At 39.1% G+C, this 15096-nt stretch overlaps 1 protein-coding gene across 2 annotated transcripts in view; it reads left to right on the forward strand.

Moving 5' to 3' along the window:
• The window catches only part of thada (THADA armadillo repeat containing), a 115382-nt gene that overhangs the window by 76417 nt on the left and 23869 nt on the right, over positions 1-15096 (forward strand). For both annotated transcript variants that reach the window (XM_040139033.1, XM_040139034.1), the window contains exons 32-33: positions 6919-7295; positions 14733-14857. In XM_040139033.1, the coding sequence (XP_039994967.1) occupies positions 6919-7295; positions 14733-14857 (502 nt within the window). The remainder of the gene's footprint in view (positions 1-6918; positions 7296-14732; positions 14858-15096) is intronic.

Genomic DNA, 15096 nt, shown 5'->3' on the forward strand with positions numbered 1-15096 from the left:
GCCAATCGGAGGTCACAAAAATGAATGTTGAGTTGGCGTGTACATATACAAATACAATGTTGGACTCCGTAGTTTTCTACGAGCCCCTGCCTAATGAGATCAGCGACGACATGTATCACCACGTCATCATTCAACCGCTGACTGTCAACGTGGTGTCCAGCAAACAACGTGGGCTTTGTAGATAATTGGTTGACTTTTTGGGGAAGACCTGGTCTGATTAGGAGAGATGGCATACATCCCACTTTGGATGGAGCAGCTCTCATTTCTAAAAATCTCACTGAGTTTATTATTTAAAAACCATGACAATCCAACGTTGAGACCAGGAGGCAGAGTTGCAGTCTTACATGCTTCACATCCACCCAATACCACATAGAGACTGTGTCTGCCTCCCGACAATCTAAATTAATTAACTCAAAAATAAACGGAAGAGGAGTTGTACACAGAAACCTAAGAAAAATTAAGACCAACGATGCAGATGTAAAATAGGAGAATTAAATGTGTACTCTTAAACATTAGATCAATCCCATCCAAAGGTCCAATAGTGAACCATCTAATATCAAATCATCATATTAATATATTTAGTCTCAATTAAACCTGGTTGTGTCATGATGAACATGTTAGCCTAAATTAATCCACTCCCCCCAGTCATATTCATACTCACATTCTTCTAAGCACCAGCCGAGGTGGTAGAGTTGCAGCCATTTTAAACTCAAGCCTAATAATCAACTCTAAACCTAAATTCAATTGAAACTCATTCGAAAGCCTGGTTCTTAGTCTTACACATCCATCATGAAAAACTTTGAAGCCTGTTCTATTTGTTATAGTGTACCCTTATCCTGGTTCATACTGAATTTTTATCTGAATTTTACTAGTGTTTATCAGGTTTAGTCCTTAGTAGAGATAAAGTAATTATAGTAGGTGATTTTGGTATTCATCTTGAGGTTGATATTGATAGCCTTAGCATTGGTTTATATCATTATTAGAGATTAACCAATTATCAATTGGCTTCGCTCAGAGTGTAAATAAACCCACTTACTGTTTTAACCACACCCTCGACCTCGTTCTGACTTATGGCATCGAAATTGAACATTTAATAGTCTTTCCACAGAATCCTCTTTTATCAGACCATTGTTTGGTAACTTTTTAATTCCTATTACTGGACTACATACCATTAGACAAAAATTTCTTTGCTAGCTGTCCATCTGATAGTGCTGTAGCTAAATTTAAGGAAGTTATTCGATCAGCACTTAATTAATGCCATATCACAATATAACAGAGGACTCCTATAAACAAAATTATCGTCTTGTTGATAGTGCAGAAGGCTCAATGAGAATCACACCCAAATCTACTGCTCCTCTAAAAAAGAAGATAATAAAACAAAGGAGGTTAGCTCCATGGTTTAACTCCCAAACCCGCATATTAAAGCATACTTTGCGAAAACTTAAGAGGATATGGAGTTTTACCAAACTGAAACAATCCCTCTTAGCCTGGCATGATAGTTTTAAAACATATAGGAAGGCCCTCTGTAATGCCAGAGCAGCCTATTACTCATCTTTAATAGAGGAAAATAAAAAACAACCTTAGGTTTCTTTTCAGCACTGTGGCCAGGCTGAGTCATAGCTCCATTGATCCATGTATTCCTATAGCTCTCAGTAGTGACGATTTCATGAGCTTCTTTAATGATAAAATTCTAACTATGAGAGACAAAATTCACCACGTCCTGCCCTCAACCTGCACCAATTTATCTTCAAACACAGGAACCTTAGAAACAGCTGTAAAACCTGATATATACATAGACAGTTTTTCTCCCATCAACCTTCGCCAACTAACTTACACAATGTCTTCATCTAGATCATCAACCTTTCTATTAGACCCCATCTAACCAACTAGGCTACTTAAGGACATTTTACCCTTAGTTAGCACCTCTTTACTAGATATGATCAATCTTTCTTTATTAACAGGCTATGTACTGCAGTCCTTAAAAACAGCTGTAATTAAACCTTTTCTTAAAAATCCTACTCTTGATCCAGATGTTTTAGCCAACAATAGACCCATATGTAACCTTCCCTTTCTCTCTAAGATCCTTGAGAAAGCTGTTGCCAAGCAGTTGTTTGAGTTTTTACATAATAATAGTTTATTTGAGGATTTTCAGTCAGGATTTAAAGTGCATCTTAGCACAGAGATAGCACTGGTGAAAGTTACAAATGACCCTCTAATTGCATCGGACAGAGGACTTGTCTCTGTACTTGTTTTGATAGAGCTTAGTGCTGCATTTGATACCATTGACCATCATATCATATTACAGAGACGAACATTTTATTAGCATTAAAGGAACCGCTCTAAGCTGGTTTAAGTCCTATTTATCAGATTGATTTAAGTTTATGCACGTTAACGATAAATCCTCCATATACTCAAATGTTTGTCACGGACTTCTAAAAGGTTCTGTGCTTGGACCAGTTCTATTCCCCTTTTATATGCCTCCTATAGGCAATATTATTAGGAAACACTCCATAAACTTCCATTGTTATGCAGATGATACCCAGTTGTACTTGTCAGTGAAGCCCAATGAAACCAATCAGTTAGCTAAACTTCAAGCATGCCTTAAGGACATAAAGACCTGGATGACCAGCAACTTCCTGCTGGTAAGCTCAGACAAAACTGAAGTAATTGTTCTTGGCCCCCAACACTTCAAAAACATATTATCTAATGATATAGTTACTCTAGATGTCATTGCCCTGGCCTCCAGCACCACTGTTAGGAATCTCGGAGTTCTCCTTGATCAGGATATGTCCTTTTAACTCCCACATAAAAAAAATTTCAAGGACTGCATTTTTTCACCTACGTAACATTGTAAAAAGCACGCACATCCTGTCTTAAAAAGATGCAGAAAAACAAGTCCATGTTTTTGTTACTTCTAGGCTGGATTATTGCAACTCCTTATTATCATGCTGCCCCAACAAATCTTTAAATACTTTCCAGCTGTTCCAGAATACTGTAGCACGAGTGCTGAGAGGAACTAAGAAAAGAGGTCATATTTCTCCTGTGTTAGATTCTCTGCATTGGGTCCCTGTAAAATCCAGAATAGAATTTAAAATCCTCCTCACCTACAAAACCCTTAATGGTCAGGCACCATCATTTCTTACAGAGGTCATAGTACCCTATTACCCTAGTAAAACACTGCACTCCCAGAATGTCGGCTTACTTGTGGCTCCTAGAGTCTCCAAAAGTAGAATAGGAGGCAGAGCCTTCACTTATCAGGCCTCCTCTACTGTGGAACCATCTTCCAGTTTGGGTCCGGAAGGACACCCTCACCTCATTTAAGAGTAGGCTTAAAACCTTCCTTTTTGATAAAGCTTATAGTTAGGCCTGGCTCAGGCTTGGCTTGAACCACCCCGTAGTTATGCTGCTATAGCCCTAGTCTGCTGGGGGACCTTCCATGATGCACTGAGCTCCTCTTTCCTCCTCTCCCTCTCCATTTGTACGCACTCATATCCCATCAGCACTCGTTACTAACTTGACTTCTCTCTCCTGTAGTCTTGTGGTTTCTCTCCTCTCTCCTCTCTTCTCCTGTCATTTTTTGCAGGTAGTTCTGCCCCTGGTGCTACAGAGTCTGGATCTGTGACTGCAAACCACCTACTGCTCTCATGATCCTGCTCAACACCCACTGCTTCAATTATTATGATTATCATTATTATAATTATATTTAGTTTTATCAGTATTATTATTCACTCTATTATTGTAATTATTAGTTTTATAATTAGTCTAATTATTATTATAGATCTTTATGTGGTTCCTGTACTATACTATGTTCTCTTTACTCCCACCTGCCCCTCTCTCTCTCCCTCTCTCTCGCTCTCTTTCTTTCTCAACTCAACCGGTCGAGGCGGACAGTCACCTACCATGAGCAGGGTTCCGTTCAAGGTTTCTACCTGTTAAAAGGGAGTATTTCCTGGCCGTTGTCACCAAGTGCTTGCTCATGGGGGAATGTTGGGTCTCTGTAAATATAACTATAAATAGTACAGTCTAGACCTGCTCTATATGAAAAGTAGCCTGAGATAACCCCTGTTACGATTTGGCGCTATATAAATAAAATTGAATTGAATTGAACTGAGTTTCAGTCACTGTATCATATTTCTACCGTTGTCTGACAACAGAAACACAAAAGAATGTCAATGAGAACAGCTTTTTTTGGGAGTTTAGCTGTATTAAATTACTGTATATGTGAGAACAGACAGTAGAAGCGAAGCAAACAGATAAAGGGCAGTCCAGCCATATACTTAGGTTAGGTATAGGATAGGATATGTTTTGACCTAGTCTTGTTCCATTCTCTCTGTCTTTCTTTTTCTTTCTCTAATGCGTGCATTTGGAATCAGTTGAAAGTATTTTTTGGGCCTCTTTGCTTCTTGATGTGCTACCCCTTACTGTGTTTGTAGTGTCTGTGTGTGTAGTGATTTGTATCTTTGTAAAAGTCAGGTATGAATCAGGAAAATAGAATTACAGTTAAATGCATCAGTCTGTGACTAGCTAATGGTAGCATGCTGTTTCTACAGTCGTTTGACATACACACTCCCACATAGAGACAACTTGTTTCCCTCTTTTCCACTACGACAGACAGCCGTTTTCTCTTTGACACGCTCCCATTCTCCTTCAGTCATCCTTCTCTCTCTCCTCCCTTCATCATTGGTGTCATTACTGTTCCCCTACCCCCTATTATAACCATTAGGCTATGCTTATTTGGCTCAGGACCCCCCTTTGAGGATCGGGTTCCATAGTAACCTGGCCCATCTCCACGGTAACCCAGCCCATCTCTGGAGGAATGCAGCATTTCCCGCTCTTTTGTCAGGCAACGTTTTCAGTGGCGCTGCAGGGCCAGATTGAGTTGCACTGGGTTTCATAAGCTTTTTGTGTGTGTGTGTGTGTGTGTGTGTGTGTGTGTGTGTGTGTGTGTGTGTGTGTGTGTGTGTGTGTGTGTGTGTGTGTGTGTGTGTGTGTGTGTGTGTGTGTGTGTGTGTGTGTGTGTGTGTGTGTGTGTGTGTGTGTGTGTGTGTGTGTGTTGAACTAATTGAGTTGGCTGTCAAAGCAGGGTCTGTGTGGACTCTTGGAGCAATACTGTAGGGAGGAGCACAGCTTTAGAATGGCATTAGGTTACTCTATAGTTGCCTTGCCTCTGGATTATACTTATATTTCAGAGGAAGTGCGTGTATGCGTTTGCGTGTGTGTTTATTTGTGTGTCTATCACTCCCCAAGGGTGTAGGTTCACAGGTGGCTGGGTTGGCAAAACCATCGGCATTTCCAAACAGACACCGCCGCAGCCTTTCCTATAAAAGTCAAAATAGAAACGAACAGAGGGCACTGGCCTCTTCACTCTGGTCTGTTGTCTACATCTGTTCGCTTCACAAAGGATCATGATCATGTACGTGTACATGTATGTGTGTTTTTAGCTTGTAGAAAGGTTGGACTGGATACATTTGAAGAAATTGAACCACTAGGAGTAGCTCAATAAACAAACATCCTTATTATTTTGAATATACAGTACATGGCTAGCTATAATAAAGTCAAGATAAGATGAAACTTTACCCAGCTTCACTGGAAACTGTGGTAATTCAGCATTAAGAGGATACCTTTAGAGGAAAATAGTAAAACAATGTAGTTTAAACCCTTTTCAGACATGGAATGTGTAACATTGCTATCCTCATCTATCGGTCACAGTAATAGCTTTTTGGCATTCAAATATAGTTCTCTGTTACAAACACTAAATGTTCCATAATGGCTTCATTCAAATGTGACAGAACCATTGTGGATAGAGCTGTACTGTTCGAACTATATTTGGCACCTGTTGCATCAGAGGTAGCTATGACATTGCTAGAGAACAGCGGTGAGTTGAAAATAAAGATCCAATGAAAGAAGAATGTTCTCAGCTCTCTTAACAGGCTGTATCAGTGATGGATTTTAAAACTTATTTTGCAGTTGAATAACTATTTATCTGTAGTGTTTGATTAATGTTAATGAGTGTGAGGGACGCTCCACTCTGCTTCTTACTCATGTTATCAACATTTTAGATTCACTATTTTTCTCATTGTCTTTATTTTCTAGATAAAATATAGAATTCTGCTGCCTATTATATACAATCTGACAGCATCCAAGAAAAATTAAGAGACAAGATAGTAGATATTATTATTGCACATACTTTTGTTTATAAAGTGTTTTGCTGGTCATTTTGTAACCAGCTGGGGTGAATGAAAGAAAAAAATGTTTATAGACTGATCTGATCTAACTGATCCTCAACAACACAATGAAAGAACATTGGCTCCGTTCATTTTAGTTGATTTTTTGCTAATTAAATGACAGATTTATTACAGTTTTCCTAGACAGTAGGCCAAAATGCACATTATCTCTGTATATCCTTGTACTGCTGTAGCCTTACATTAATGTGATGGCATTCAATTCAGATATTAACCGTGTTGGAAGTGTTTGCAACATGGAAACTTACAACATGTAGAACTGTTATCACATGAAGGCAAATGAGAGTATCAACATAAAGCAAAGATTTCAAGACATGCAGTATATTGTCAGGAGAATGTTAATATAACATAGCCAATATTAATGTATAGCAGTGTCTAAAAAGTTTCTCTTTAAAATATTCTTGATGTAGATGAGATTTTTATAGCAGGAGCACATTTTTCATGCACCTTCTTTAAGTTTGTTTCAAACTTTTGTTTTGAAAAAGTGGACACTAGGTAAACCATAGACACTAGGTACTAAAAGGCTAAGGGCTTAAATCCTCAAATATTTAATAACTGCCAAAGTTTGTGTTTGTGTAACAATCCCATACTAGCATCAAACAGTTGCAATAATCAGTTGTACTAAAAATATCATATTCTACATTGTCAACTAAAAAGAAAATCATGTGTTTTTCAGATTCAGAACTAAGCGAGCTCCGTCAGAAGGCTCTGTCTGTCCTGATGGCCTCAGACCTGGTCATCTCCAGCCCTCCCTCTACCACCCTTGGGCCTGGCAGCAACCAGTACCTGCTCAGCCTGGCTCGGGTGGCCCTCAGTGCCAGCGTGGAGATCCCTGAGCTCTGGAGGGGCCCTCACTTGACAACCCAGCTCCTGCAGTGTCTGCTGCTGTGTCCGCAGTACGAAGTGAGGGAGCTGGCTCTGGCGGGGATCCTGAGGACACTGCAGGTGGAGGAGGAGGAAAAGAAGAGGAGACACCAGTGGCTGGATGAGACCACCCTGTCTAACCTGACCAGGCTGGCTCTTCACGAGACACACCCCCAGTGTCTGGCCCAGGTGGGACCACACACACACACAAAAACATTATGAGAGGTGCATTTGTTTGTTGTGTGTTTGTTTGAGAGCCTGTATATGTGTCTGGTTGTTTTATAGGTGTAAGTGTGTGTGCATAATCTCCTGTTTATCCATGTGTGTGAGAATGTGAAAGGCCATTATGTCAGAGTCCTGTCATCACACAAAGAGGAACACTTAATAAAATATATGTTTTTCTTGTTCAGCACATTTTCACTTAACCACATTGACATTTGATGTAAATTGATTAAATTACCAAATCCATCTCGTGGAGGCTTTCATGAGAGGCTAATCAGCTGCAGGGGACACACCAGGCACACTGGCAGCTAGCTGACTCTCTTACTCTCTCTCTCACTCAAGCACACTCATAAGAGGTTTTGTAGGCTTCCACTCTAACAAGTTTTGGAGGGGAAAATGCGACCTATTTCCTGTTTGGGGACAGAAGGTTGTATTTCAGTTTGTTCATAAAGCGAGGACAGGCAGCCAGCAGACCTGCTCTGTCCTGCTCTGTTGCTCCTGTCATTAACACTCCTCCAGAGCTGACTCGAGTCACCACTGCTGGGACTATATGTTTTTCCATGCTCCTGCAGACTTTTTAAATTTTTTTTTCTGAGCCCGTTTGCAAGGCACAGCTTTACAGGCCAGCAGTTAAAGTTTAAAGTGTCGGCCCTGTTAAGTGGAGCCTCCCCTCCGCCAAGGAAATGCCAGCCCAATGGGCCAGTTGCCATAGCTTACCCTGGACTCCACTGAAGCATTCTGGGAGGGGAGAGGAGCAGGAGCAGGAGCAGCAGTAGGCCAAGGACATACTGTTTGTCTGCTATTCTGCTCATGATGATACTTCCAAAGTCTGAAGGAAACTAACCTGTCATCTTCAGTCCTTATTCAAAACATATATCATATGACTCACATAGGACACTGACAAGAAAGATGGTAGCCTGATTGGCCCTGAAATAATAAACCTTTTTCTAATTTTTTCAAACATTGAGAAGAAAATGTGAATGCAAAAAGCCATTTTCAACACCATATGTGACTATTTATTGCATTTTTTGAGTTGATATGATGGTATGATATTTAACATTTATTTTCACAGATATACATGCTCTTATCCATCTTATCAAGATTGATGTTTATTATTAAATGGTGACAATCATTTAATATCAAACATCAATCTGTGGGTTCTTCTATAATTGACCAGTGGCTGGTGTTTACAGGTAATGTTGCCAACACAGCGGCTTTGTCAACTTTTCACAGCCCTTTTGCGAGTTTTCTTCATAAAAGCACGAAGTGACAAATGTAGTGACTTCTTGGACAAACCTTAGCTACTCTCACTAGAAGAGAATCTCCAGTATTGACCTGCGGCCACGAGGTCAGGCTTTCCCTCCACAGGCGCACCTCTCTATGTGTCTCATTCAACTGACCGCATGGCAGCGGACACAGACGTGAATGAGCTTCTAACTTTCTCTCTGAGTGATCATTGTACAAGTAAATACAGATGAAATCACAACACAGCCATTGTCTTTAACTTATGTATACAGTGATTTTGTCAGACTATGTCACAGTTATAAAATCTGGATTTTTATCAGAGCAGAGCAGCAGCTTGGAAATGGCTTGGAAGTGACTGCTGGTTAACAAGTAATCTTAATGGGCCATGTTTCGTTTCAGTCAGTAATTCCTACTTGCTTCGTTGTCTGACAAGAAAAACAGAAAAAACTTGTAAATAAGAACAGCTTTATTGGGTATTCGTCTGTATTAAAATACTGTATATGTGAGCAGAGAAAGTAAAAAGATAAGGGGCAGTCCAGCCCTATATACTATGTTTGATGTACCTAATCTTGTTTATTTCTGTTTCTTTAAAGTTTTGAGTATATGTTCTGCTGAATCTCTTTTTACTGAAAGAAATACAGATTGCATGTTGATATTGTTAATGAGCCTATGGACCAACGTCTTGAGGAGCAGGTGATGTCTCTCGATATCTACGCACTCCTTAGGCAATTTCGGGTTTGGATTCATTATGAGTTTTTTGACATTTAAATGGAAGTCATGTAGTGAAATTTCACCTGGAAGCCTTGCACTTAAAATCAGTTCAAAATCTCTTCTGTGGACATGAGATATGCTTTGACCCAAGATGCCAGCAAATACCAGTGAAAAGCAGCAACACCTTGAGGCTGTTAAGGCTAAAAAGACAGAAAGAATGAGTGTTAGTGTAACCTTTGTATTGGTTAACATTTGTGTGTGTCTGTTCATGCAGGGTGGGCATCACTGTTTATTTGCATGTCACAGCTATGAAAGTCTGTACGCGTCTACGCCTGAGTTGGCATGTTTTCCTGTGACTGTGTATATTTGAGTATTTAGGCAGTTGAGTGTGTTGCAAGACAGGAGCTCATTAAAGCAGGTTTTAAAAGTCATAAGCAGCAGAGATGGTCGGACCAGCTGCGTTGGAGCTAGCAGTCAAATACCTGGCAGACAGACAGATGGGTGAATGGTGAAAAACATAGGCACTAGCTGGGATTTTAACTGATAGAATTCCCTAAATGCTACTACAATACAAAATAGAAAGATAAAATCATTGGAAATTGTTCAGTTATGCAATAAAGAGAGAAATACAGTGGCCAAATGAATAATGAGACTAGCTTGGCATTACTGTTCCAATGATTGATTCATCCTCATTGGAGTTGAAAAGAGCCAATGAACTTTGTGAAATATCTGAAAAATATCTGACAAATGTCTGAAAAAAACACTATATATCCACCACAGCCTCCCATAAACAGTGTAAGGGGCAGCTGCAGATATTGGACACTACTTGTTGGTGCATTAGAACATTTCCAAATGACTGGTCTCTAACAGTATGTAAAACGGACAGCAACAGTGCAGTGTGTCCACTGTGTGCTATTTTCAGAAATTCTAACTATAGGCTAACTCTCTGGAGGTAAAGTATTTGCAGCTTGCTTAAAGCTGCATCAATGGATTTTATTGGCCACTTGGCAGCAGCGGAAAAAACTGAAAGCACAACAATGACCTGATATCACATTATTGAGCATCCCTTTTTACATTACAGTTTCACAATCAATTGCTGATATAAAAAAATGATGATTACATCTTTGAAATTCTCTAAATAGTAGAATGAGAACTACTCATGATTCATGTCTAAATAGCTTTTGTTTGCTGTTGTATTATTTACATATAAATATATGGACCATTCTACTGAATCGGTGCAAACTGCTGTCAAAAAACAAATTTAAAAAGCATTTAAGTATGAGAATCTTAGATTTTTACTAAGATACTTATGTTATCTATTGAAACCCCAAATAATATGTAGCAGTAAGTTAAATATATATAAATTCATCATTTATAGAGTACTTGATTTGGGAGATGGCTGTCCCATAAATTTCAGCCTATGAAAATGATACTGAAATCATTTTTGCTCATTTTTCAATTATTTTTAAGAAAAAACAACAATGGAAAAATGAGCCAAACTGATTTGATTTGTTTTGAAAGCAATGTTTTAAATTTTTTTTTTTTTTTTTTTTTTTTTTTTAAATCATGACCCTGAAGCTATGGAAGGAATGATGTAGCGTATTTTCATGTCACTACCGAAATTATGTAAGTTTCAGTACATGGGCTGAGACTGATTTTAGCCACACCCCTACATTTTTGATTGGTAGGTATGCCATGTCCTTCTCTCTCATGGCGGCAGGGTGAGTAGATAGGTCCCATCATTTTGAAGTAAATATGTTCATAAGTCTGAAAATCAGTGTGTATCTTTAAGGAACGTCACTACCAAACACCTATTTTCTGCAATTAAGCAAATGGTTTTGGGTGTTATTGCAGAAAATGTAGTTTTATGTGTGTACAGCTGTTCAGAACAATGCTAGTTAATCATGTGCTGACTAGCATCTTTGAGATAGGCTCAAAATTATCTAAAATTGTCACGACCGAAACAGTCCTGACCAAAAGTGGTGAAGTTTTGGTTGTGCCATGATTGTTTTGGTAGTAACACTTAATCCTTTATTTGGGGGAAATAAACAAAATTCTAGCACAGTTATGCAAATCAAAAGTATTTCAGTATAAACTCCATGTCTTGTAAAATTCTGTAATGTGATGTAGTTTGAATACCAGCTGAAATGTAACACTTAAAGTTGCAGTCCGCGATTTTATCAAAAGATTGTTGATTTGAGCTCAAAAGCCAATTAAATTACACCCCTCCCTCCCGTGCTCCTGAAGCAACGTGTTGATTGGCTGGAATAGTCTATAGTTCGGTCCAAACCACTTTGCTTCCCACTTACAGATCCAGGACTGTCTAGGAACACCATAGTGTTTTTGAGTGCACACACGGTGCGCTGGACCATGAGGAGATATTTGCTGAATTTGACAAAAAGTGTATAGACCTTTTTTTTGTGTTTGTAAACAGTTATAATGTGTGTGTGGGCAGAGCCAAACTGGTGGAAGAAAGTGACAGTTGTCCGTGTCAGGTGTCAATTTACAACATAGGAATATGTATCAACCGGGCTCTTTCTCCAATTATTTTAATGGTTTGCCAGTAGAAGACAGGTTAAATATGTGAATAAGTGAACAAGGAGGTAAAAAAGTCTAGAATTTCTGGATACATTGATGCCTCCACTGTAAGACATCCTCACTCAATATGTTGTAATGCCAATGATATTATGTGATCCCTAGGCTTAGCTAAGTTTGTGCTCAGTCATGGTATAGAGTAAATGTCGTATCACAGATGTAATATTACAGTATGCCCCATTCAGTCATTAAATGCTTGTATAAATACTGAGTGATGTTATAGCTAAACTAGCTATGAGCAACTTGTTTTGTTTACGTAACACTTCTGCTTACACGCTAATGTTGCTAACGTTGGTCAATGGTGTGTACGATTATGAAATTAGCCTACTGAGAATGCCAGCTTTGTTGCTGCTGCTGTTACTAATTTATTGTTACTAACAACACCGTTGATTTTGCCTTTATGTGTGATAAACAGTGGAGATTTCATCAGTCCAGTCTGTCCGTTTAATGGCTTGCAACCATAAACGTCTGCGTTTAGCTTCACAGGCCATCTCTGACGATGGTATTCTGTAAAAATTAAGGCCATCTTTTTTTGCATTCCTTTTCCGACATCCAATAGCACAGCAGGACTTTTTTTTTTCCCTATTCCAGGGATTTACCTGTTTCCCTCCACTTGTTTCCTTTTTTTTTTTCTGGCACCACAATGCGCTTGCAGCTGCAAAGACGTGATTGTTACGTCCACTCCAGATTGGTCTATTAGATTACAATTGTGTACTGCACCTTTAAGTCAGTATGTTACGTTATTGCAGCTAGTACAGTCAGCGGTGAATAAAAAATACACAGGAAAGACAATCTGCAATTAGACGACATTGTCACTGTAATTTAAAAAAAGGTTTTGAGCAGGTGTAGTCAGCCTCAGACTAGCACTGTTTTGGAAACTGCTTTCTAATTAGTATTATTGACTCCTTAAAATGTGTCAGTACTGTTAATTTCTATGGTTAATTTATACAGGGAGAAAGGCATAAAACACAAACATGCCTAAACAAAATGGAAAAACTGGAGCAGAGAGACTTGAGAGAATAAAGACAAAGGTTGAGGGATGACCCAGTTAAGTACCAAGAATACTTAAAAAAAATAAAATATAACTGAAAGGGATCCTGGAACAGTTTAGAACTGAACAGAACATTTTAAGATTTTTCTTTTTTATAGGTAGAAAAATCAATGTGTGTGCATAGCTCTTCTCACTTGCACTCTCCTTAACACCCAAACTATCAAATAGTGCTTGAATGAGGTGTAATTTGAAATCCAAGTACTGTTATGTGTTCTTTTCAGATATCTACAGTCAGATGTGTGTCTGCTATATGTGCTGGCTGCGTATGTGCAGCATTTATGATTTATTAATTATTTTTATAACCATTCATTTGTTGACAGTCATATTCAGCCGTGGCAAACAAAATATTGTGGTCACTACCAAACCATTACTGTCTCCACTGAAAATGTGCAGACATGACCGAAACATTTGATGTTTTGCCAAAAATAAAGTACATTTGTGTAGTGTTTGGTTCAGTGTATACTAAAACTATTGCATCCTTAACTTAGAAATAAGTATAATCAACTTTATGCCCTTTACAAAACAAGATTGGATTCAAAATACAATGAATCCCATTAATTACACAAAAATTTGTTAAAAAAATTTATTTGTTTTTGATTTACTTGATTTATTTTTTTGTGAAAACTTTTTAATAAAATAGTAAAAAATATATTTACAAGGTAGATCTTATTAGGCCAATATAACCCTTCTTATTACATTAGATACTATTGTGTTTCGGTAGTGTTAAAATTTGTGTGAGGAAAAATATTCCAAAACTGCTACATAAAAAATAAAATACAACATGAGAGTTAACTGTACAATTACTAGAAACATGTACCTTGGATATTACACAATCCAAGATTACTCATCATTACATTTAAGAAACAAGTACCATACATACCATACAGAGTAAGTCAATACAACAGACATATTAGCTAAGGAGCTCTACCTTGCTACCTTGTCTTTTTACTGCTCACAGTCACTTACACATACACACAGATGTTTACACACAGACATTGCATACACCCGCTCGCCCTGCTCTCCACCTACACAGATCCTGTAAAGCAAGCTTTATTTTAAAGCTCTAATAACAGGTTGGGGCCTTGAAAGAAATAATAATCATTGAGATATGCAGGAGGAATGTCAACATGTGTTCTCGGCTGGATGTGTGTTTTTAACGGGGGTCTCACGCGGTGGAAAATAAGCCTTTTCCTCCTCTGACTCAGTCAGATCCCTCCCTCTCTGGAGGAGTGACCGGGCAAAGAAAACACCATGGGAAGGATGGAGTGGAGGGGGGGAGCAGCGAGGGGTTACGGACAGAGAAAATCGAGTTTAGGAGGTTAAGCTGAATGATGCTTCGAGTAAACACAGGACAAGGACCATGTTACCAGCTGATGAACAGAGGGAGAAAAATGGAAACTTGAATATGCCTTCAATCACACGTGTGCATCCATGTCCTCATCTGCATTAATATATATGCATATAATTGTGTGTTGTGTGTGTGTTTGTGAGAGAGAGAGAGAGAGAGAGCAAGGCAGCTGTGTACCCGTGGTTAGGGTGTGCGTAGGGAGGATCTGACTGGCGTGGTAAAAATACCCTCAGGGCAACTTGCCAGCCGTACTGCAGAGAGGACACCAAAGCTGTGTTGATGGATGGCCCTGAGTAAGTTCCCCCACCAGTAGCCCTGAGTTTGTGTGTGTGTGTGAGAGAGAGAGAGAGAGAAAGAGATGGAGATGTACAGGTGTGACTATATCAGTCTTTTATATTGTATCTGTTATTCCTTTGACATTCTCTTTTTCTCTGCGCCTCCGTCCTCCTCTCAGGTCCTTCAGGTGCTGTATGTGTTGAGCTCCAGTGGTGAACTCCAATGGAGGGATGGTGCTAAGATTTTGGCCCAGGACGAGGTCCTTCTGTACCTCCTCACTCTGGCTCAAAACTCTGTTCACAGGTCAGAGAACACACACTTGTACACCTCCTGTGCAAATAATCTTTGACACCATCCTACCACTCTTTTCAGACATCTATCAAGACACTTAATCATAGGTAATTTATCTTTAAACAAGACCTAGTGTCTACAGTCATGCTAGTATCTCTGTTAGGCTGTACTCAGGCACAACTTTGAGTTAAATGCTAACATTAGCATGGGAACATGCTCACAATGACAATACTAACATGCTGGTGTTTAGC

Source organism: Xiphias gladius, chromosome 11 (genome assembly GCF_016859285.1).
Source record: "Xiphias gladius isolate SHS-SW01 ecotype Sanya breed wild chromosome 11, ASM1685928v1, whole genome shotgun sequence".
In the NCBI taxonomy this organism is placed as follows: Eukaryota; Metazoa; Chordata; class Actinopteri; order Istiophoriformes; family Xiphiidae; genus Xiphias; species Xiphias gladius.